This window comes from Caloenas nicobarica, chromosome 1 (genome assembly GCF_036013445.1).
Source record: "Caloenas nicobarica isolate bCalNic1 chromosome 1, bCalNic1.hap1, whole genome shotgun sequence".
NCBI classification, from domain to species: Eukaryota; Metazoa; Chordata; class Aves; order Columbiformes; family Columbidae; genus Caloenas; species Caloenas nicobarica.
In genome coordinates, this window is record NC_088245.1 from 193917111 (window position 1) to 193941803 (window position 24693).

Consider the following 24693-nt stretch of genomic DNA (forward strand, 5'->3'; position numbering starts at 1 on the left):
CAGCAAGTGGGCGAGAGCAGATTTCAGTAAGAAGGCAAATACATGGATTCAGCAAGAGAAAAGAGGGGACAAGATACACGATCTGACACAAACAGAAAAAAAGAGTAGGAAGGACAGTGACAGAAGGGATTAAAAAGCTTCTGTGTTATAAAAACCTAAAACCTCCTTGTCTGGAAGACAAAGAGCTGGTGCTGAGCACAGATTCATACATAGCAAAAACAAGGTGGGAAGAGGGAACAACAATCTCCTCTATTTCACCTTAGAGGAAAACAAGGTACATGAAGCCCAAAACCAAGAAATTATTACAGTATTAAGCACATAATTAAACTGTGCAACTCATGATGACAGAATATTATAGGGCTCTACAGTATAAATGGATTTCAAATCAAATTACGCAAATTTATAGTGGACAGGGGAGTTATGGACCACTCCATGAGCAGGTACTGAACATAACCCCAACCTGCTTTCCAGCACAGAAATTTCTTAGGCTGCTGATAGAAAAACATACAGGGAAATTTTCTCAGCTAAAAATCATTTTACCCTCTATCTGCACTAGCTAGCAATGGCTCGTGGATGCTACTGGATACAAATATGAAGCAAAATGGATTGGACCAGAGGTCATTTTCATTGCCCTGTGTGCTCACCTACTTAGTTTTCAAGGTGCTTGAAGAGATCCTTTTTTCATGAGAAGTGCTACCACACAACTGCTACCATTACAAGCATTACCATGGACAGCTAAATGGGTCAGACTAGAGTTTATTCTCATTGCCCTGTTGCTTATCTGCTTAGAATTCAAAGTGTTTGAAGGAGAACTCTGCACAATGAGAAGTGCTACCATAGAACTAGTATTATTACAAGCATTTCTGGTAGCACTGTCTACACTGTAGCCTGCCAAACACTTAAGATCGTACGACTATTTTTAATTGATCAAATTTTTGCCAAATTAAGTCTGGATTAAAACTTTCCATACCAGATTGCAGACATTATCTGGAAAATTTTAGAAAAAATACTTCAGCTGTTTCCTAGAATGAAACTGGAAAAAACACGTTTTCAGTTGTGCATTTTAACTTTTACAATCATTGCTTTAATACTGAAATTCGACAGCTGAGCTTAAGAACATACCATTTGGTCTCCTCAAAACAATAGATGAAATAAGAAGTCTCCGAAAATTCATCTTCTCACATTAAAAGGCAGCTGAAGGACAGATCCCGAGATCCCAACCCAACCTTGCTGTGCCCTTGCAGCAGCCCGGGGCTGTGGTGAATTAACCACTCGCTCACAGGAACCGAGAGCAAGTGGCCTCTGCCCAGTCCTCAGCCTGCCCAAGCAGCGTACAAGAAATATAAGCATGCTAAAAAGGAGGAAAATAAATTACAATTTAGGGATAAAGCACATTTTTAGCACCACACTACACTCTCCTCCAGAACCTGGAAAAAAGCTGGAAGACTTCAAAGACTTAAACCCTCTGAACTGTGCAGGCACAGCTGAGATACACAAAAATAAACCAATTCCTAACCCTGTCTAGCATCTGTTCTACACCGAGGTTAGTAACACACCATGGTTACCCATCACACCATTAGTACCAGCTTTTCCACTAACAGAAGTTGGGAAATCCTAGCTCTACCTTTGAGCCAAGCGAGATTTTCTTTATAAAACTCACTGCAATTCCATGGGAGCCAGAGGAACTGGGGGAATAGTTTTTAAATGAAGTGATAAGAATTTGCAAAAGTGTTATGAAGCCAAAGGAAAGACCAAACAGAGTGACCAGGCTTATTTTTACACAACTTCCAAAAATATTTACTCCATAGTCTGTTTAGATCATAACACATGCCAAAGGGCCTCTCTGTGGTTTTGGATATGGGAAATTTCCTTCTTCAAAAGTAAAGACAGGAGAAGCAAAAAAATAAGAAAAAAAAAAACCACCACACATACACACACACCAAACCAAAATGAAACAGAAATATGCTTATAAACATCTTCCACAGCTAATTAAGTAACAGCATTGGCCATTTAGCAGCTTGCTTTTTCAAGGTACAGTGAGACTCAAAGCATAATTCAATTAAATTTATCCTTCCAGCAGAGAGGTTCTGTTGGGAAAACCTGTCCTATCTCTGCTGCCTGAGAACTGGACGTTAAGTAACTTCAGCCAATCCTCCACCCACCAGCAGGCTTCGAAAAACTGGTTAATCTGCAAGCTTATTTTTTACACAAATACGCCAATACTTTCCTGCACTTAAGCAGGCTGGAATCTTCAGCAGAGTAATACACCCTGCTAGTAACAGGCAGGTGTGGAAGCGGTAACAATAAGAAAACTCACTTCATACACAGCTGCTGGAAATAGCTGTGATTATATACAGTCATGTGCAAACTACACAACCTTGTGTAAAAATGTCATGTCCTCAGAGGGACAACACTAACATCAGAGGCATAAACCTGAAAAGAATTGGTAGCTAGCTACATCAGTTTCCGTGGACTTTAATAACAAGAATAAATAAATAGATGTACAAAATCACCATAAAAGTGCATAACTATAGTTTTCTTCTTACAGCTTGAATAAACTAAAACCAAAAATGCCGTCTTTAAGAGAATTAAGCTATTGTTATAATGCTGTTTCCAAATATTTTTTTAAAGTTCTACTGAATTTGGAAGTACAACAGCACCATGAGAAACATTTAGTCTATCTAAAAAAAAGGAACAGATGCCCGCTGAATGTGAGCACGTTGCAAAGCTTTAAGTATTAAAATGCCTGGTATTTCTACCCTTTATTTAGAAGGATACTTTAAGCATAAGTATGTTCAGCAAGTGGGAGAAAATATCCTACATATGAAGAAAAAGCTGGCTTATTACATAACAGGCAGTAAAAAAAAAATTCTACTGTTATTTCATCTCATGCATATGTTTCGTAGAAATGTATTGGCACAACATTACAATATATCCTTTATTCAGATCACTAGATCAGTTTAAAATTCAATTGAGTAATAAAAACAGCAGAATAAACCTTAAAATCAGTGGTCATAATTCTAAATTTACATTACTGTTAAAAAACAACTCAAATTCAAAATTAACTGGTCACAATTTAGGAATAGCTTTGTGTTTTACTATAGAGAGAGTTAAAACTTCACGTTTTTAATATAATTTATATTATTGTGAGGACACAACTTTGAATTCCACCTCTTTGTGGAACAGTAATCTATATTTAACATTTAGAGGTTGTTCTAGTGTTCACAACATGGGCAATGGCAATTCTCTCTTAAAAAGGGAAGTCATTCTATGGTTTGTGTAAAACTAAAGCAATGCAAAGATGTTGTTACTTGTAAACATGCTAAAGAAGGAACCCAAAGGTTAATTTTTTTTGTGAAAAAGAATAATCCTTTAGAATTACATTTGTACTTAATAGCATAAATAGTAGTATCTGAATCTCCAAATCTTGAAATAGCCTGCAAATGATTTGTATGAATACCACCCAAATCAAGAATAAACTCTTTCTACTCATTGAATTTCAACAGCTTTCACACAGATTCCACAAACTTAACCCATGTGCTTTGAGCTTACACACAGAGATGTAACAAAACCCTTTCAACCCCACATACCACTGCACCCTGACAAGATCAGGGTATTCTAGAAGTGGACTTACTAGAGCACGGTACTGGTTTGGCTGGGATGGAGTTAACTTTCTTCACAGTAGCTCCTATGCGGCTCTGCTTTGGGTTTGTGCTGAAAACACTGTTGATAACACAGGGATGTTTTAGTCACTGCTGAGCGGTGTTTACACAGCGCCAAGGTCTTTTCTGCTCCTCACACCACCCACCAGCGAGTGGGCTGGGGGTGCACAAGAAGTTGGGAGGGGACACAGCTGGGACAGCTGACCCCAACTGACCAGAGGGATATTCCACACCGTATGACATCACGCTCAGCAATAAAAGCTGCAGATACAAGAAGGAAGAAGGGTGGGCATTCAGAATGATGGCGTTTGTCTTCCCAATAACCATTACACCCAGTGGAGCCCTGCTGGCCTGGAGATGGTGAACACCTGCCTGCCCATGGGAAGGAGAGCATGTTTTATTCTGCCTTGCTTGTGAGCACAGCTTTTGCTTTACCTGTTAAGCTGGTTTTATCTCGGTCTACGAGATTTTGCACTCCTACCCTTCCAATTCTTTGCCCCAGCCCACCACAGGGAGCGAGGGGCTGAGCTGCCCACCAGGGTTAAACCTCAAGAAGCACACTCAAAATACACAGCCTTGATAAGCAAAGAATGCACCAAAATATGACGTTTACTCAGGCTTATAGTCACAGACCAACCGGCAGAGACTGAAAAAAAGTTGCCATTGTAAAACATTTAAATGTATGAAAACCCGTGCTTATCACTGCATACCTTTAAACGTAAAGCCAGACAGGTGTATCTGTGCAGGGTCGTATATAACAGTTCTGCAAGGACAGAGGGTAACAGCCAAATAGCAAAGAGGATATGCATCAGCAGAAAATAAATTGTACAGGAAAAAAATTGGTACCAACAACTTGGTACGAAGGCTGAGAAATGGCATTATAAGCACTCAGCTTCCCAGAAAGCACATTTTAGGTCAAAAGTTCTGTCCAATTAATTAGTACACACAGTCTGATCACTGACCCTGTACTCTCACATAAACCTAAAATAAAGAGCAAAATCTTATATATCGTCTTCTAAAAACATTCTGAGCTAACAGTGATGCAATGATAACCACTTCATCTTTTCCTCAAAATCTGATGGGTTTCATACATTTAAATGTTTTACAAGGATGTTAATAAAAAACTGAAAACTAACAGCAAAGATTTGCACAGAAGCTTGTTTTAAGTCCATGGTGTGCTGCTGAAAGAACTCCATCTTCACCCCTACACCTCCTGTCCCTTTGTGCTGGAGCCCAGGCACTTGTTTTCAGATGGGGATGCGCTTATTCAGAGAGCAGAAGAACTATTTCCAATTTTTTGTTTGGTACGCTTTCTGCTACATCAGTGAGTGGAAGTGGCCTGCTGAATGCTCAGATGAGCACTGGAGCTGTCTAAATGCAGAGAGCAGACACCGCAGAGGCACGCTGGTTCCTGCCCACGTTCAGGATGAAGTTAATCTTTTAACTACTACTTTCCACGTCATCTTGAAGCCATACACCCACCTTTGCCAGAAAGCTGGAGATACATGCTACAACCACTGGAGAGATAATCTCATTCACTAAAAAAGCTCACCATTGCTGAAACAGTAGACTTTTTCAAAATACAGAAACAATATAAACTAGAATTATGTCGTTCACTTATAGCTGTTTGAGGATCATTTTAATTATATATAAACGCACAGAGCATCACTAAATCATTTCCAAAATGAGATTATACTAAAAATAACTTTCCAAGGGGCACTTGTTGTTGGAGGTTTTTTGATCAGTTGAGAGCAAACAAAAACCACTTTTCCATTATATTAGCTAAAACAAGCTGGATGAACCAAGACCAGAAGACAAACATTAACTCAAATTACTACTTCTTCATTTGACTGAGTTTAAAATCATTTTGAAAAATGTGGTAGTCCTATAGCATGCATGAAACCTATAGAAGATTGGTTATGTAGCAGGCAGTTTATAATATAGAAGATAATGTTAACCTAAGCATGACTATTTTTAAAAGCTTAGCTTTACTCAAGCCCAGAGTATTTAAATGTATTTACAATCAGCTTAGAGTTTATCCCATCATAGATTCTAGCTTGTTCCTTCCATAAAAGAAATCTGCCAAAAATCAGATAAAACCTCAGATTCTGTCATGAAAGCCTCTTATTTATTAATAAATGAGAAAGGGACATGAACAGTGCAACCCACTCAGAAAAGCTGGGAGTCTGAGCTGCTTTGTTGAGGATTTCAGCTCGCAAGAGTAGTTCACAACTGTTCTTCTCCACAAAGTTTCCCGCGAAGACTTTCCAGGAACAGATAAAGAGAATAAAGAGTATTTGGTACTACTTAATCTGCAGACAAAGATAAATATAGTTCATGAAGTAGTGTGGCTTCTTATCTATTCGCCACCACAGCCAGAGCCTTGCACCCATTCTAACACAGCTGCTGGCATCAGTACATGTTTTACAGTTTCACACACTTTTGTGACAGTGCTCACTGCCAAAGGGGAAATTTCGGATTGTTTCCATATTTCTGCAGTAATAAGTGTTGTCTACTTCTGTACCTTCAAACATGAGATACATAAGAAAAACATGAATCAAAAAATGCATGGAAGCACATTTAAAACAACATGTGTGCACGATTGTCTATTATCAGTGCTGGGTCAGCTGCCCGCAGATGATGGGGCCGGGCTGTGGTACCAGACCCGGCACACGACCGGGAGCAGAGCTGCCCTGGCCCACGGGCTGCCCAGAGACCCGAGACAGCGGCCGGGAAGAGCGAGCAGCCAGCAGCCCTCTGCCACCACCACAGATCTGTGCTGGTCCAGACCTGCATGAGGGCTGAGCAGCCCCTGAGGATCCACTGCCTTCTCCAACAGGTACATTTCCAGGCACATCTTCACATCCCTTGGTGATGCTGATGTGCAGAGGCTCTCAAATGATACCCGTATGTAATTATCACAGAATCACTGTATGGCTGGGGTTGGAAGGGACTTCTAGAGATCATCTAGTCCAACCCAGCTGATAAAGCAGGTACACCTAGAATAGATTGCACAGGAATGTGTCCAAGCAGGTTCTGAACATCTCCAGAGAAGGAGACTCCACAACCTCTCTGTGCAGCCTGTTCCAGTGCTCTGGCACCCTCAAAGTAAAGAAGTTTTTCCTCACATTCAGATGGAACCTCCTGTGTTTCAGTCTGTGCCCATTGCCCCTCATCCTATCGCTGGGCACCACTGAAAGGAGTCTGGTCCCATCCTCTTGACACCCACCCTTGAGATATTTAAAAGCATTGATGAGATCCCCTCAGCCTTCTTTTCTCCAGGCTGAACAGACCCAGCTCTCTCAGTCTCTCCTCATAAGAAAGGTGCTCTAGGCCCCTAATCATCTTCACAGCCCACTGCTGGACTCTCCCCAGTAATTCATTGTCCTTCTTAAACTGGGGAGCCCAGAACTGGATGCAGTACTCCAGATGTGGCCTCATCAGGGCAGAGTAGAGGAGGAGGAGAACCTCCCTCGACCTGCTGGTCACACTCTTCCTAATGCACCCCAGGTACCACTGGCCTTCTTGGCCACAAGGGCACATTGCTGGCTCACGGTCAACTTGCTGTCCACCAGAACTCCCAGGTCCTTCTCTGCAGTGCTGCTTTCCAGCAGGTCCATTCCTAACCTGTACTGGTGCCTGGGGTTATTCCTCCCTAGAAATATCAGGAACACCAACTACATCTTGTCTGGTTTCACAGAGAGAACTGACAGACTAAAATATAATAAAATTGGTGTAAGGCCAAAAAAAATGTGCATGTGCAAATGTCACAGATTCCAGCTATATCAATCCAGGTTTCAATCAATGCACTGATGATCATGATAAGTTTTGATGAGTCTTAGGAAGTGTTTGCATTATTGCATCATTAAATTTAAATAAATGGCAAAACTCAGAGAAGTTGACAGAAACTTCATATTTAATTTCAATTACCCTGCTGTTCTCTCCTTTGCCTTTTTTTCTTCCAGAGAGGTAAAAACAAATACATAATGCTAGGCAGTGATTACCCTCACATTTGTCAATAATTCCTAGCTGAATTAAAAGTTAACTTAAAGAAGGACTAATAGAAAGATCACATTTAGATGTAAATACTAAACAACCTAGCAGAAGAAAAAAAAAATGTAAAGACTTATCTGTAGGGTAACATTTCAACAAATCTGCATGGTTAGGGCTTTTCTTTTTCCTAGTAAAGATATGTACATGGTGCACAAAAAAGCAAACAGGTACAAGACAGCATATTCAGAGGCAGGGAAAAAAAAAGCCAGTTTGTGGTTTTTCTTGTTGCTATTAGCCCTCCTCCTCAGAAACATACATTTTATTCTTGAAGAAAAGTAAAGCTTCAGCGTGACTAAGTCTTGCGAACACTTCAGTATGCAGCTTTTAGATAGTGTGCTTTAAGACTAAAAAAAAAAACAAACAACAAACCTTTACAAAAGGATGGAAGAATACAAGTAACACAGTTTGTGACTGAAGCACATTTCATGGACTCAGATCTGAATTCCCAAGACATCACATGAAAATAATATTACTCACCAAAATGCTAACACAAGGAAATTATTTCGGAGGAAGATACACTAGCAGAACTGAATTTATTAAGGGTCTAACTCAGACATTCATACTTTTTCCATCGCCAACGTACTTATAGGACATGGCAAGATTGTTGTGCCCGAACAGCATCATTATTCTTATCAGATAGCAAGGCTTATGCTGAGAATATTTTACACTTCAAAACAAATCCTTCAGTAACAGACCTTTTCATGGGTAAAGAAAAGGTCATTTCCCACAGCTGGAGGAAAAACCATCAACAGCAAGCCAATAAACACCAGGGCTTCTGAGACAGCTGGTACTATGTGGTGAATGCCAATTACTGATTCACTTTATTCCTATTGTTCTTTGATTTTTTTTTTTTAATTAACACCTTTCGCCACAACACATAGTTTGGCAAGAAGTTCAAAGTAAGCAACTAAATTCAATGATACACTGTACATGTGGTTATTCTGATCTAAGACTATGCTGCTGTCAAAAGAAAAGCCTTTTCTTGACATCTCTGCCTTGTTGTTCCAAGCCAGAAAATCCCCCCCCTTTCACCAGCTCTGCTCTGTGCCACGCTCCTCCATGACATGACTCACAGCCTGTGTTCCGCAAAAACCTATCCACTTCTTTATTCCTGGGTTTAAAAATTCTGTTAGTCTCCAGTGAGGAACGGTGAGTATCAAAACCAGCACCAAAGTATGTGGTAAGAGCAAATGACAAGGAGGGGATGTAGAAGAAAAGCAAGATGCCCCTCACTTCACTCCCCACCTTCTGGTGGTGATGAAACCACAGGGAGTACAGTTGGCTATAAAAAAACCAAAACAAGAACAACCACACAACCACAACTCCTCACCCACCTAGCCCTGCAATGAGCTCCAGCAGAGAAGTTCCACAGAGCAAGAGAACCCCTGGGATTCGGTTAAGTTTGCTCCCCTCTCTCCTCCACAAAATGATCATTTGACAGCCAGCCTAGAAATAAAATTTGAAAACTGTACAATTATGAAGCTCATTGCTATGAGAAGACCAGTTACCAACAGCAGTGCTTTAGGAAATTCTACACTGATGGGCAGCAGTACTTCACAGGACTCAAAGCTCTGTGCTGCTTTATTAATTAATTAATTAATACCAGTATTCTATATAAAGCAATACACAAGCTACCTATACAAATTCTCTACAAAGGAATATATTGTTATGTTTCATTTCCACTTTTCTTCTTCCCTCAGATTGCTCCTAAGTCACCTCACTTCGGAAACTTAGACTTGCATAAAGACAAAGTTTCAAGGAATCTGTTCTGAAAAACAAACAAAAAGCAGGGTTAAAGTATTGGTCTAAATTTCAGGAAGCCATAATTTCGGTAACCTGTATTTTTGGTATATTCTTCTTCAGTAGACAAATCTGTGAAACTTTTCAGTTTACATGGAAGAAATAACATGCTGCTTTAAAAAAAAGAGTCTATGATCAGAAGCCTTTTTTTATGTCATACATGTCCCTAACAGTTACAAACATACTACCGTAGCAGCTACAGGTTCACAGATGATATTTTATTTAATAGTCCTTAACAGATTTATCTTTCATAAATTTATCCAGTCACTGAACAAATGTCTCCTGCCTTCTTGATGACACTCAGGATTTTAGAGCCTCTCCCTGTCCCTCGCACTCACAGATACAGAAGAGTCCTTGTCTATGGAACGACTGAAGTTTTCATACAGACACTGCTCCACATTTCTGAGCATCCTTGTTGGTCCTCCTTCGGTCTATTATACGCTGCCTGGGATGAAGGGATTAGAAGTGCCTACCGTACTGCAAATAGGATTTACAGCAACAATGACACCGTGTTTTGTGCTCCACTCCATTGCTAGTAAGTCCTGTGATTCTCTCTGCTTTTCAGCAATTACTTGCACTGAGCTGGCACTCTCACAAAACTGTCATTATAAACTCCAAAATCTTTTTCTTAAATAATAATAAATTCAGAGACTACCATTGTGTGAGTAAAGAAAGGACCACTCTCCTATACGCACCACTTCACATCAATGCGGATGATATATTATTGGAAAAGGGCTCTGTGATATTGTAGGCCAAGCCTTCACAATCAGTCCTTGCCTTCACCATCCCAAGTAACACTCGCCCATCAGCAAAGCTGTTTCCCAACTACTTTACAACAAGTGATTTCCAAACAAACCTTTTGAGCAGCACGGTTTCCCAAGAGACACCACTAACGACCTCTCACCATAATTCACATCTCTGAACAGCTTCTCCATCCAGAGAAGGACCATGTCTACGTTCAGCTTACGTCTTTGGTAGAATTTACAGAATGCTTTTTGGAAATCTAGACAGATTACGTGAACTATGTTGCCTTAACTGTATGTTAAGTCTGTCAAAGGATTTTACTAGACTTGGGAGGTGCTGACCGTGTTTTATAGGGCTGTTGTCTCTTTACCTCAGCACCATGTGTCCACTATCTTTACTCTTGATTCAGCTTACTAGTTAGTAGTTTCCACCTTCCAAAAAGTCCTTTTAAAAACCTCATCTCACCACTGCCCCTTTCCGGTCTTCTATGACTATGAATTTAAAACATTGGGTTATACTCTCTGGTTAGTAATTTGCTAATTTCATTCTTGAACTCCTTCACATGTGCAACCATGTGTCATCTCAACAACTGACTGCTCTTCACCTCAGTTTGTTCAAACAGCCCCTTCCCCAAACACTGCAATTTGAGACAGGACCCTCCCAATACATTCCTTCGCCTCCAATTCTTTACGTTCTTTCACAATGCACAGACAAACCCACAGCTTTTCTCTTGCCATCATTCATCTTCTCTAAACACTGCTTTCATAGGTCAGTGGTGCCCTGGTCCTACACACAGCATTGTGCTACTGATGCATCGGAAAGAGGAGGTGGGGGAAAGATTAATTTCAAGCCCTTCTCAAGTAGTTTCTCAAGGGAAGGGTAGGACACACGGCTTGTGTGTGCTTTTGTGGGCTTATATAGAGGGAGGTTGCCAGGGGGACTCTCATGCTGCATTTTTTCAACTTAGCCCACCATCACTTACCTTTATTTCCATATTCATGATATATAGAAGACTGAACTTTTCAAAGAACGTAGTCTCACTCTCAAGGGCTTCTTTTATTCTACTATTTTGCCATGTTAGATTTTTTTATTTGATGGCTTTACAGCGTGTCTTGAGTGATACACACTCACTGACAGACCAGCAAAGCTTCCAAAATGGTTTCCAAGCAACTTGCAACATTTCACCTTTCGGCTTTCTTTTAGCTTTTAAGAAACCATCTCCTGCCATCGTCTCCACCTCCCCCTGCTCTAAAAAAAAAAAAAAGCACCTGATGTGACATTGTACTTCAAGCAGAAGTACAGATTCAGCATCCCTCCAGGAGCAAAGCACAAACCGTGTTGGTCACAGACACCCCTCAGCAGTAACAGCTTGAATCTGCTCTTTCGTCCTACAGACCAAGTCCTGAGTGGATTCTCCTGTGGTGGGTGCCCCGACCAGCTGCTTCAGTGAGTAGCTGCTCATTGTCCTGAAGTTTGTCCCGGCACCTCTCCCTGACAGAGCATTCACCTCAATGAAACAGGGCTAACGAGCCGTTCATTGCTGTATTTTCTACTTTGTAGTCTCTCTGATCTCACACAGCATAGGCAAACTAGGCAGGCAGATGGAAACACAGTCCTAACGCTATTTTCCTCCCTTATATATGCCTGGAATTCTACCCATAGAGCTTTCAGTGTTGCAATAGCTACTCTTTTTTGAGTCTTTCGGTATTTGACATTTATCTGGCAGAGTCATACAAGCTTCCAGTTGAGCTTTTATAAAATTGAATTAGCATAACAGTGAATGGCACTGTTAGCACATTTACTTGAGAGGGGTTGTTTTGTTCAACCCTGCTTCAACTGGATCAACGTTCACCCAAAAAGAAAAGGGAGAGTTGGAACGCCAAGCAGTTCAAGTACAAAAAGTTAGATGAGATTCCAATTACACTGGAGGACAAATTTGCTGCCTTGAAGTCCACCCAGGCAGCGCTTGCTCCCCGTGCTTTTGTTCTGCTCCATCCCTTGCGCAGCAGTTCCGTGAGAACAGCAGAGTAGATGAAACCTGACTTTCCAAGGCCTCGTTGTGGGATTATCCAGTGTCTGAATGCAAACTGTAATTGAAAGTCCACCTGCAGCTCGGCTCCCCCTCACAGGGTAATGCTATTCTGCTCCCAGAAAACACATCTCGGCCAGAAACACAAGAAGGAACCAGGGGTTTGCTGCAATTCAGATCCTTTTGTATTCAAAGTTCTCAGCCACACATATTATTCACAGAGACAGTAATGAATTGAGTCTTCTTTTTTGGTGCAACTCTCAAGTGTCCTTTATTCAAATGTCAACATCTTGTATGCAAGGTGTTACAAGCACACAGCATGGAGCTTTCCCAGAAAAACAGGCGGATTGTTTCAGTGACCTTTAGTTGTGCTGTACCCTGTTCACAAGTGTGCTTTTTTTCAAGACTAATTTTAATTTTGGAAGTTTAGGCTCTCATCTGTAGTTGAGAAAAATCACTATGTTCTCTTGTCCTTTAAATAAAATATTTGCAGCTTTAATCGTGGTTCTTTTCCTGCAAATCCTAAACTGACTGTACAATATGTTTTGCTGAACTACCACTTAACACTCAAGGTCGTTAAGACACAGCTGGATAGAAACTGTTGTGTAAACAGCAGTATATTTTTGCACAAGTATTGTATATAATTTTACAAGGACTCTCTGGCATCCTGACTATGTTTAAGTCAGTTTTTCACTAGGATATGCAAAACACATGCAATAGGGCAACATCAGTGGAATTCTCCATAAAAAAGCAGAATATCAACTTGTCTATCTAGTACCTTTCCTATACAAGCTACTAAAGACTTCATATGCTTCTGTACAAAATCTAATATATTTATTAAAATAGCTGTTTCTCAGACAGCAAGCCTATAATACACAAAAGTTACCAACTAGTTCGCGAGTGGCCTTGTACTTAACAAAAAACTGTAGCTATGAATCAAGCTGTGCTGTAATCCCAAACGTGCTATTATGGGGGCTTGACAAGGTCTCAGAAACCATTTGTCGAGCCTCGGAGGAGACAAGGGGGAACAGCAGGGCAGGCGGCCGGGACACAAAACCCTCCGGCACGGTTGTTACCAGCCCGCACGTAGCCCTAACGCGCAGCATCGCTCGCCAAGCTCGCAAAGACAAGACAAGGGACGGCAGGGGAAGAGGAGCACCAGAGCCCAAGCATTGGTGGGATGAAGCCTGAAACTGAAACCTTATTCCCATCTGCTCTCCCAAGATGGGCTTCTCTACTCTAAAGTCAAGACTGCTTTGCAGTGGAAGGATGCCAGAAAGAAAGCAAGCCCTGTATTAGCGGCAAAGGTAAGTATCTTGATGCTCCTGCCTCAGCTTACCTTACTTGAACAGACTTAAATAAATTTTGGCTGTATTGAACCTTAAAGAACATTTCCAAGACTTAAATTAATGGACGAGGGTGAACTGATTACCATCACCTACCTAACAATCCACAATTCCAAGTATTTTATAATATTACAAAACAAACCGCTGGCTTAATTTGTTAATACTTTAAACAAGCAAAGAGAGAGCCAATTACATATTGATTAAACATAATCTTCGTAGGCTTACTCCGTTTTAAAATGAGAATTCTGAATGAGATTGAACTTCCCTTTAGCATGGGCCCTTTTATCATGTTTCAAATAAGATCCAGCAGTTTGTCTGCCCCAACACATGCCCGGAAAGCACATTTTTACCTCAAATTATCTCAGCTGATCAAATCTAAGATTCTTCATGGCAGCAGACTAGCAGGAGACATGCAGATTATATCTTTTGCACAACACGTTATTTACCTCATCCTAGAAGACAGTCCTAGCTGCAAGTATACTTCCAGTTTGAATTTGCATTTAGACAGTGGATAATTCCACAATAAAGCAAAGAGCCTTGGGTTGGGGAAAGGAGAAAAAAAAAAAAAAAATCAGGTTTCATAAATGCTCTTACTCACACAACTACTGTGTAAGCTACAAAAAGCTGCAACCAGAACCAGTGCAGCCTGTGTGACTTCAAGAGAGCAAGGCTGCAAGCCCATCTTCAAGATTCCAGTATCCCAAAAGCAGCTAGAACCTCCAGATCTCTTTACACAAGGACTCTGTACAGCCACAAAATTCTTTGTATTTTAACTGTTTCAGAAATAGAGAGGATATCAGTATGTGTAGCTATAAAATTAATATTTTCTTTTTTCTTACGGTTAAGACATTTCCAATGTTTTTGCAGAAATATTTGAAAGCAGTATTTTCCACAGAACAGTTATCACATGCAGAGACCACAAACAATATTGTTTAGTATCAGCACAAATGTTAAGGAATACATCCAGATATTCATTCACTACAGGTTATGCTTTTAGAATCTGCACTGGCCAGCACGGGTCCTGCAGAAGCATGAAAGTTGTTAGAGCCTCATCACGCTCACCCTCAAAAGCAAGGGAGACACCACCACCACTTTTTTTGTAAAAACAGACAAACAAACAAACAAAATAAAATTAAAACAAACAAACAAAACTCCCCAAACAAAAAAAAAAAAAAAAAAACACCACCACACGCTTTATCAGACATAAGGAAACACTTTATCAAAATTTGCTTTCAGTCTGTTCACTGAAGAACTGCTACTGGAGTGCGAATTACCTACACTGCGTGTACTTAACATTTACTTGCTTATCTACCTGAACTTTTGTTCTCCAAGTACTTTTCTTCAAACGCACAAAATTAGATTCATCCTTTAATGCTATTATTAATATTTTACTCCTGCTCTCAGATGTAAGGGGCTCCTTCCAGGCCTGGTTTAAGGTTTTTTTTTTTCCAGAGTTTCTATCAGGATTCTTAAAACTCAACACTGGAAACAAGAGCTCCAAGATCTGTCCTCCTGGTCCAGGAGACCCCCAGGAGTCATGACCCACTTCCCCCTCCCTGCTCCTCCCTTGAGATACAAACCTGATGCTACTCTACACCCACCAGTGATTTCAGCCCCAGGAAAGTTTCCAACTCTGTCATTTTCCTCCCTGTCTCCCGACTGTTTGTTAACACAAAAGAAGAATCCACCACGACAGTTCCCACCTGGTCTAGCAGTACAAGTGATTGCTTTCCCATACAGATGCTGTGCCCAAGCTCTGAGCTCCCGAACCCTGCAGAGCCTTCCAGCCACCTCTACCTTGTCTCTCATGTTCCCCTGAAGAACAGTTTAGGTCCAGATTGATCTCCTCTTTGTTACCAACACATGGCCCATAGCATCCACTGCTTTTTCACCACACATATTCCACGCTGCCGTCCCAGAAACACACAGCACAGTACGTTGTTTCTACCACACCATGATACACTTCGGTATCTATGGATGGCTCATGTTTGTCTTTCACCTCCACCACTTACTTCTAGTGCAGAACATCAGCCCCAAGGCCACTCTTTTGGGCACTGCAGATGACTACACGCAGCCCTCGTGGGAGTGGGCAAGAACATGGCACAGTCTCTTCTGCCCTGAAATTCCCTCTGAATTTTTCAGAAGTTTGTGGACATAAACAGGACACAAAACCCCACAAGAATCATTCTCCAAGGTGACTGAAAAATGCAGCACAATAGTTCCCAGCATATTGCAGTCATCCATCAAAAAAGCTCTGGCTTACTGAAAAGTACATGCATGAGAGCTCGGTTTTAGCACACAGAAGAGAGGACAATTAAATCAAAACAACCACAAGTACCAACTCTCCCCTATAGTTTCCTTTCAGTCTTGACATCCTGCAGTCATTCATGTTTACAAGCCATTTCCATTTTATTTTTTCATATTCAGTTGCATATTATCCTAGTTTTTGCACACATTAGGGTAGCATTAGGCTTAACACTGGAAATTGGCAGTTTCCTTATGTATGTAGTAGTCCGGAGGGAAAAGGACTATTTGGGAAACTTCAATTCTGTCTGTACCCAATGCCACTTGTGTTTTAAAAATTTGAACATTTTTTCACTCTCCAAACAGAAGACACCACCAGACTGTTCAGTTATTTGTGACCTTGCCCCCACGCATCACAGACCAGCAGACTCTGTATGAGCCCCACTATGACAAGTAACTCTGACACTTCTGCTGCTTCCAAGGCAGCCACAAAAGTAAGCCAGAGAAGTCCTCCTATCGCTTATGTTACAGACTCTTTAGGAAAATTCAGATTAACAACATACTTTGAGATGAAGAATTATCTCCGGAATTAAGAACTAGAGCCAAGCTTGAAAGACAGGCTGTACAGCAAAAATATAGACAAGGCAAACGTTTTATTCTAAGATGAAAAAACAGCATACCAGCCAAAAGTTAAAGGCTGAAGACAGCACTCATTTTGTCAGCACAGAACAAAGGAGATTCTGTGAAGTGCACGAGGTGACCGATTTTGTTTAGAAGATGCTGCTACCCAGACATTTCCAAGTCATGTCGGGCTTCTCACTCATCCACTACTTGTCTATGGAAAATCATTTCGATGGAAGATAGAAGCATCTTGGTATTATATAGCTATTCAGAATTATCTGCTTCTACCACTATTTCAGGCACACCAATGAATGGCTTATAAGTCAGTAAATTCAATAGCCAGATTTTTATAGCCATTTTGATACAGCGGCACAGCAATCACCTTTTAATGCTCTTCCGAGGTGTAACTTGGTGGTCTTCTAAGTGCACACCACATGTTGGCTGTTGCTGCACAGTGCTGGAGTACAATCTCAGACATAAACCCCATCCACCGTACCTTCATTATGTTTCACCTGTAGTTTCCAAATTTCAGCATAACTAAAAGAATCTCTTCCTAAGAAACAAGAGATTTTTCACAGTTCATGCTACAGTAGTCTGCAAATTACAGCTCTTCAGATCCCAATGGTAGTAAAGACCATCTCTGTTGTTTTGTGGTTTAAAAAAAAATTCTAAAAGACTTTAAAACAGAAGAATCAAAGAATATCCAAGAGCTACAGTGAACATACTACTTCACTGTCATTTGGCTGAAAGTAGCATTCTCTTACGATGTGCATCTTCTCTATATTCAGCACCCTCAACAACACTCATGAGAAACCAAGCACAGCAGTACATGCCTCCATTATTTACACATAGTATGCTAATTTATAAATCAAGAATAAAAGTAGATACAGATCTTTGGTGTTTTGCAACACTATTCTCACACCCTCCTCTCTGCGCTTGTCAAAGGCTCCAGGTAGGAACAAAACACTAACGCATGGCTATGCCAGCTCCACCTTTGCTGCTGGCTATGAAAATAAATCAACACATCCATGACAAGATAACAAAAGATCACACCAAATAAAGTCCAAGGGCCACAGAAAGACTCACTGAACTGCATGATCTTAAAAACCTACAAAGCTTGGAGCCACCTAACCAGGCAAGAAGTGAAGGAAGCATATGGGAAGAGCAATTACATGAGTGGTTTACCAGAAAAATTAAAGAGCACAATACTTCATGCATACCTCATTATGTAGATATAGTTTAATTAGGAACTTTCTAACTACTATGGTAATGGATCCAAAAGAGACTTGGGGCATATATTTTAAGAAGATAGTATCACATATTACATACATAAAGTCTATGGCATTTAGAAATTCCACTCTATTGCTCAGCAGAGTCGCAAGCCAAAGGTTTGCCTGACGACTCCACAGCTCTCACCGCCCGCCTGTCATCTGCACCAACCACTTCGGTTCAAAAGAGTTAAAATCAACACACATGAACATTCAGACAAAAAAAAGAACCAAAAAAACCCCACACACAAACAAAAAAAAACAAAAAACAAAAAATCACACCTCATGTTTGTAAGACCAAGAGAAGACAAGAGTTGTTTGGAAGTTTACAGTGAAAACTACCAGCATGAACTTCATGGTACAAGTCCTGCAAAGACTCGATACAGAACTAACCAAGAAGCTGCAAGTCCAGATCTGTTGTTGAACTTCTTGCCAAGTAAAATTTGCCAGTGGACTCATTCCCTCTATTTGTGGCACTCCCAAAATCAATCTGATATAAACATTGATGAAATAAGTGATCTGACCTAAATCAATACGTACCCATAAACACAAACTGGTACTTATCTGGTATCAACCTTACTAAGAGCCAAGTGTTTAAAAAAATAATTAAAAAAAAAATAAAGAAGCAAACCCCAAAATTTCTAAAGTAAAAGAAGATGGGTTCTTCTGCATGCACTGCAGAGCTTGGTCTGATCTCTAACAGAGCAGACTAACTTCTAGAGCAAAAGAGCGTTCAACTTGTTACAACAGTTAGTCAGAAGTGACCGGTTTTGATAACGTAACTCAAGAGCTTAGTGTCTGGTCTGTAATCTTTTTTCTTTGACAACAGGTTGTGCACTTTATCTACATTGCATTAAAATATTTCCATATTGTTCATTAAAAAAATTCCATGTCCCCTCCTTCAAATACTGTGGAACAAGAATAGCACCAGCATCTTTTACATCACCCAAACCATTCATTATTTTATCTACCTTAAACACGTTCTGCCTTCTCTGTTTTCCAAGGGAAATACTCCCAATATCTCAGTTTCTCTTTATACGAAAGTTTGAGATAGATTCATCGTCATTCTTGCGATATCCGTTTACCGGTAAGTAGAAACTACCACACATCGCATTAGACATTACGCAAACCAGTTTACTAGTTTTCTACCATTCTGCTTCTTACGCAACTCCTACAAACTGTCACAGAGCTAAAGTGGATATAGATTTGATTGTTTGAAGGGTACAAGGAAAATTTGAGCACATAAATGTAGTCTCATAGTTTCAATTATAACATGTATGTGCAAATGAAAGAATCTGTCCCTCCACCTATAGCAATACTTCCAACACAGAACTGTAATAGCTGAAACCGAATTTAAAAACTCTCCAGCTGCACTTGGGTTTGGGACCTACGTCACTTCTCGCAGTTTCTGCGAGCAACTAGGCGAGCACCAGCTTTCTCACTGTTATTTCCCCATCAACAGTCTCTCACCACACACGTCTCTTTCCAAGAGATGAAAAGCTTCCAAGAAAACACTGGGGGATGTTACCACAGTTTGAGATCTCCAATGCTATTATGCTTTGCTGTTGTAATTAAAAAGTTAGATACTGCCTAACAGTGATGTTCGGTAGCTTCTTATTCTCATCCAAACCACATCCAATAAACAGGAAAAACGAATATTTGGAAACACTCCAAACTGCCACTGAAACAGGCAGCCTTGCTCCACAAAATCGGCTTCTCTCAAATTTCGCACTGTAGCTGTATGATAAAAACAGAAGGAAAGAAAAGTGAACAAAAAAGCAGTGAGAGATCGATCCCATTAGAAGTGAGTGCCCCTCAGGCGTTAGCACAGAACCAGCACACGCTGCCAGCTCCAGGAGAGCAGGTACCTGCAGTGCTGCGCCAGCCGGGCTCGCACAGGCAGCAACCCCATCCTGCCACCTTGGTCTGTCTGTCCCGGGCACTCAGCTCTTAATGAGCTTTGAAGAAGTCTGATCCACTCAATTTAAATTTTAAAAAAAATATATATATAAAAAAAAATCAAATCTGTATGTAAGTCCAACAAACAAAAAACTGCTGGCATATTTTCCAAGTCTGGCATAAGTCAAATAGGTAGGTTTAATGTCTGGGTTGAGCAACGTTCTTGAGGGAGCACCCAAATGGCACGCCAAGAGGCTTTTATGCAGGAAATAACTGACATTTTCTGGTGAGGAAAGGAAAAAAAAAAAAAAAAGAGAGAGACGTAAACCATCCTACTACCACTAGAGACAAGCAACAGTTTCTTTATCTGAAGACTGATGTTCAACACACCATGCCTGCATTCTCTTGCTGGTGTCTACCGTCAGAGTCACTTGCCTTCTTGTACACCTTTCTGCTATAAAAATAAACCCCATCAGTTCACATAGAGTTTGTTCTAAGCAGGTTAGAGTTAGAGCCCACTGCAGGTACTACACTGATGAAAAAAAAGACAGCACCAGTCAATAAAAAGCCAGGAAGATCCTTTTCAACCACAGAGACCACAAACTCAAAATAACAGTGATTAAAATAAATATTTGAAAACAGAACGCAATTTTGCTGCAGGCAATGCAGCAGGTAGAGCTCAGCTTTAAGGCTTGACATTGTTACTCAGCTGATTTGATGTTCAGCTGTGCTGAGTCTGGTGGTGAATATGCAAAAAACCCTGCGTGGAGCTGTACCTGGCGATCCTCTGAGACAGAGCAGTGGAGACGCCAGGGCTCACCCTGTGGCCAAGGGACCGCAGGGCTGGGCTGGCTTTGTTGTTGGAGCAGGACATGAAATCCAGGTGACTAAAGCATGTACTACCCAACATCTCTTTCGTGCACTACAAGGATTCTCACTCTATCAAGAGTCCTGTAAGACTGTCCTCCAAAGCGCTCCCACGTAGTTTTAATGGTGTACAATTAAACTTCCTACAATTAGGACATGCAGCTGCTATCTAGTTTTGCATTGCCATACTGTACCTGAGACACAGCTGTAAGAGCAATCAAAAAAAAAAAAAGAGGTGAAGACTGCAGCCATACTAAAGACATGAGCTACTCTTAAACTGGATTATCATCACCAAGGGCTTTTGAACATACATTTGCACACACTGAATTATTGAAGTTCTTTTCTGTGTTTCTTCTGTTGATTAGACATCTGTATATAAAAGATGTCATTTAAGAAAAAGCTGCCCCAATATTCTTAACAAAATATTTGCAGTACTGCAAATTCTGCCCATTCTGCAAAGTCCTGCCCATTCTTCAAAGTACTCTAAAAATCATGATGTATATTAGACTTGAAAGATTTGTGCTATTTAAAACAAGAACTAGAATCATGTAACAAAGTTTGCTTTCAACTTCTAAGTTCAAGGGAAAAAATTATGACAATTAATCAAGATAGCAAACAACTTCATATGTAAAGAATGTCTGAGCTGTACAAATACTACAAAACAACTCAAAAAGCAGGTTATTCATCCATCAGCATTGTACCATTTGGGGAATACTGAAACAATGCAAGAATATTTTTTCAATATTTGTATATAACAATATACAAACACTGAAATCTGGTTCATACACTCCCCACTGCAAGATATAACATACATCCATACATTACCATAGCTTCATGAAAACAGAATGTTGTTATGTGTTTGCTTTTGCAATTTAATCAGTTTCTTTGGATAAAGGGATGTAAATGGAACCTTGAACTTCAACCCTAATTCCATCCATATAATTTAAAATCACACATATGCAAGTATAAGCTACAAAAGCATCTACAGATGTTCCTATTTTACATATTTTAGTGATTGTCCAAGGGCAATTACACAGCATATTTAAAAAAAAGTTTTCAGAAATCTGGAGGGGAAATGGTAAGTACTAGGGCAAAGGAAGGGAAAGGAGGCACTAAATGAACAATAAGGTAAAAAAAAATACATTGCTCACTCTTCTTTTCTTTTCAAACTAATACTGTACCTTTGATTTCCCCCTTTTCAATAAAAGAGCAGATTTTAAATCATACACGCTCAAAAACCAAGAGGAAATTCTACTATAAAGCCACCTTTGAGTAACTATCCATGTTTAAAACACAGAATTCCATTTTTTCTGAAATTTCTCAAAATGACATTACCACCAGCAACTCTAAATGCACACCCTCCCAAACAACGTCAAGCAGACTGACAATTTCACCAAAAATACGTTTGAATATGTGCTTCAGCAGTATCACACGCTGAATTCCCTGCAGGCTGCTGCAGTCCAACGTGCCGAACAGCCGCAAAGAGCCTGACACGAACGTCAGAAACACAAGCAGTATCTTTCAGTTACTCAATCTATTTTTCATATTACAGGTCTCTTTATTGGCGTTGAAACCAGGGCTGGCTGTACCAGCAAAGTTAGTACCTGCATGTTAGGAGGCTTGAGGCAACAGCTTATCACACAACAGTTTATTCCCCTTATCCTCCCAGGGGAAAAAAAAAAATAATAATTCAGGCAAGATAAGAATTTCTCCTATGAACAGTTTGAAGGATCCAAATGTGAAATTTGAGAAAAAAGTAGTTAGGTAACTCATATCAGCAAACATAATTCAAGCTGAAGTAACCGTGCTGCAATTAATACTGTCACGTTTAAGACACAGACAAGATACGGTGCAACCAGTCCCATTACAACCATCCTGTAGGTAATAGCTAAAGCATTTCTAGAATTTAAGCTTATGTAAACAGAATGGGATCGTGTTTCAGCCATGACTGACCACAGTCTGCTTTAAAAGTTATTTATCAAATGTAAAAATAATAACTAGACTTTTAAAATACACCTTATTTGAAGGACAGCATACAGAGCACCACGGTGATGAGACAGCAACAGAAAGAAGGGACGCAATTTAAAATTTAGGACCTGTTACGAGAACAGTCTGTGCCTCTCCTGCTTCTTGTGCTTCCACTTCCTATTGTTCTGCTGTTCTGCCAGTGGTGCCATGTCATGGACGAGGGAAACCTAAGTGACAGTTTGCTAGATCTTTCTTTAAAACATTTATGCAAAGAAATTCGTTCACTCAGGTCTGTACCGAGAGCTGGTTGCACGTAAAGTTCTTTTAGGGCATTGTAAAGCCCCGAAAGGACCGGCACTCCTCAGCTCCTGAATCAGCCAGCAAGAATACCCAAAATGGTGACTACAAATAATAAATCAGATAAAAAAGCATTATTAAAAAAATCAAACCCTGTTCTACGAGGCTGAGGGTCAGGCTGAATATGGTACGCGGCGACTCATTTATTCACAATAAAACCCCTTCGGGTAAGAATTTTCCTCAACTACATCGGTTTTTCTCCCAGACCTCCCGGTACCGACACAGGACCCGGCGTCAGGCGAGGGGACGGGAACGCTCCGCTGAGCGACCGGCGGGCGCGGCCCGGGCAGCGAAGCGCGGGTGTCAGCGGGCGGGGACCCGGCAGGAGCGGGGCCGGGGGGGCGCACGGGGCGGGCGGCGGGGCCGTGGGCCGGGAGGGGCCGCGGGGAGGAGGCCGCGGCGGGGCCGGGGGGGGCGCGGAGGCGGCGGCGGGGCCGGGGCAGCCCCGCTCCTCACTCACCCGTCCTTGCGCTTGGCTTTGTAGACGTGCCCGTAGGTGCCCCTGCCCACCTTGCAGCCCTCGTACTCGAACAGGTCCTCCACCCGCTCGCGCTCCCCGGTCAGCTTCACCTTGAAGTCATAGTCCATCTTGGGCGCCCGCCGCGCCGCCCCGAGCCGCCCCCGCCCGCCGCGCACCCCGCCGCGCCCCGCCCCGCCGCGCCCCGGCGGCGGCAGCAGCCGCAGCAGCAGGAGGAGGAGACCCCCGAGCCGCCCCGCGGACCATCCAGGGGCGGGCGGGCGGCGGCGGGGCTGCTCCCTTCCCTCCCGAGCCCCGTCCTGCGGCTGCCGCCTCCCCGCCCCGCCAGATAGCGGCACAACAGCCGGTCTCCCGGGCGGAATACGGCGGCCGCGCCTGGCCGCACTGCCGCAAAGAAACGTCGCAAACCGCGGGCACCTCCCCGGCCCCCGGCGTGGCGGGCAGCGCACCACGTGGAAGGCGGCGGGCTGCGACCCCCGGCAGAGCCCCGCCCCGCCCGTCCCGGCGAGCCTTGCGGGCGCCGCGGCACGCCGGGAGCTGTGGTACGGGCGGCACGGGGGCGTGTGCGCAGCGCCCCGCGGTGCATGCCGGGAGCTGTAGTCCTGCCCGCGGGAGGCGCGCCGGGGGGCGCGGCTCAGCCGGCGAGTGGCGCGCTGCCTGCCGGGAGCTGTAGTCCCTGCGGCGCGGACAGGGGCAGGCCCGGGGGCCCGGCCTGGCGCTGCGGGGCTGGCGGGGGCCGTGCGGGTGGTTGTTCCCGGGACCAGGCTGCCTTTGATGGGCTGCCGGAACTGGCGCAGCACAGGGTCCCACCCGGATCAGCCCCCCGAGCCGGGCAGGTGGAGCTGGGACACGGTCGGCAGTCACCACCAGCAGTGGTTGTGTCGTTACAGAGGCTGGTGACAGTGAATATTGGGATCCTCAGCTTGCTCCAGAGTGGGGAGGGCAGACACAGCTGGTCCTTGCCTGCTCTCCCTGACAGGCCACCTGTTAACGTTGTCATAATTAAGATATTTCCGCGGCTTTGGGCATAGACGCGGACAGATCCTACAGCACTCACAAACCTTCTCTGCGTAGCTGCAGAAAAACATCGGGATCGCAGTGCCTGGTATTTAATGCAAAAACGTTAGTTTAGCGAGGCCCTTGCATGTGACCAGTACCAGGCACTTTCCAGTTCCTCTCCCTGGCTGACAGAGCCATAGTTACCAACGCGACGCAAAGCCAGCTGGTCATTTTATAGAACAGAGAGCTTGTAGCTGAACTAAAGCTACAGCAATATTCCTAATTACAGCACAGCATTTGGCACTTTCAATAATCATGCACATACGCTTCACATTTCATCCCAAGAATGCAATGTGGG

The 24693-nt window shown here is 42.3% G+C and overlaps 1 protein-coding gene across 5 annotated transcripts in view; it reads right to left on the minus strand.

Moving 5' to 3' along the window:
• The window catches only part of CDK8 (cyclin dependent kinase 8), an 82605-nt gene extending 59138 nt beyond the window's left edge, over nt 1-23467 (minus strand). For all 5 annotated transcript variants that reach the window (XM_065634625.1, XM_065634619.1, XM_065634611.1 and 2 more), the window contains exon 1: nt 23319-23467. In XM_065634625.1, the coding sequence (XP_065490697.1) occupies nt 23319-23446 (128 nt within the window). In that variant the 5' untranslated portion in view covers nt 23447-23467. The remainder of the gene's footprint in view (nt 1-23318) is intronic.
• Nucleotides 23468-24693: the final 1226 nt, after the last annotated feature.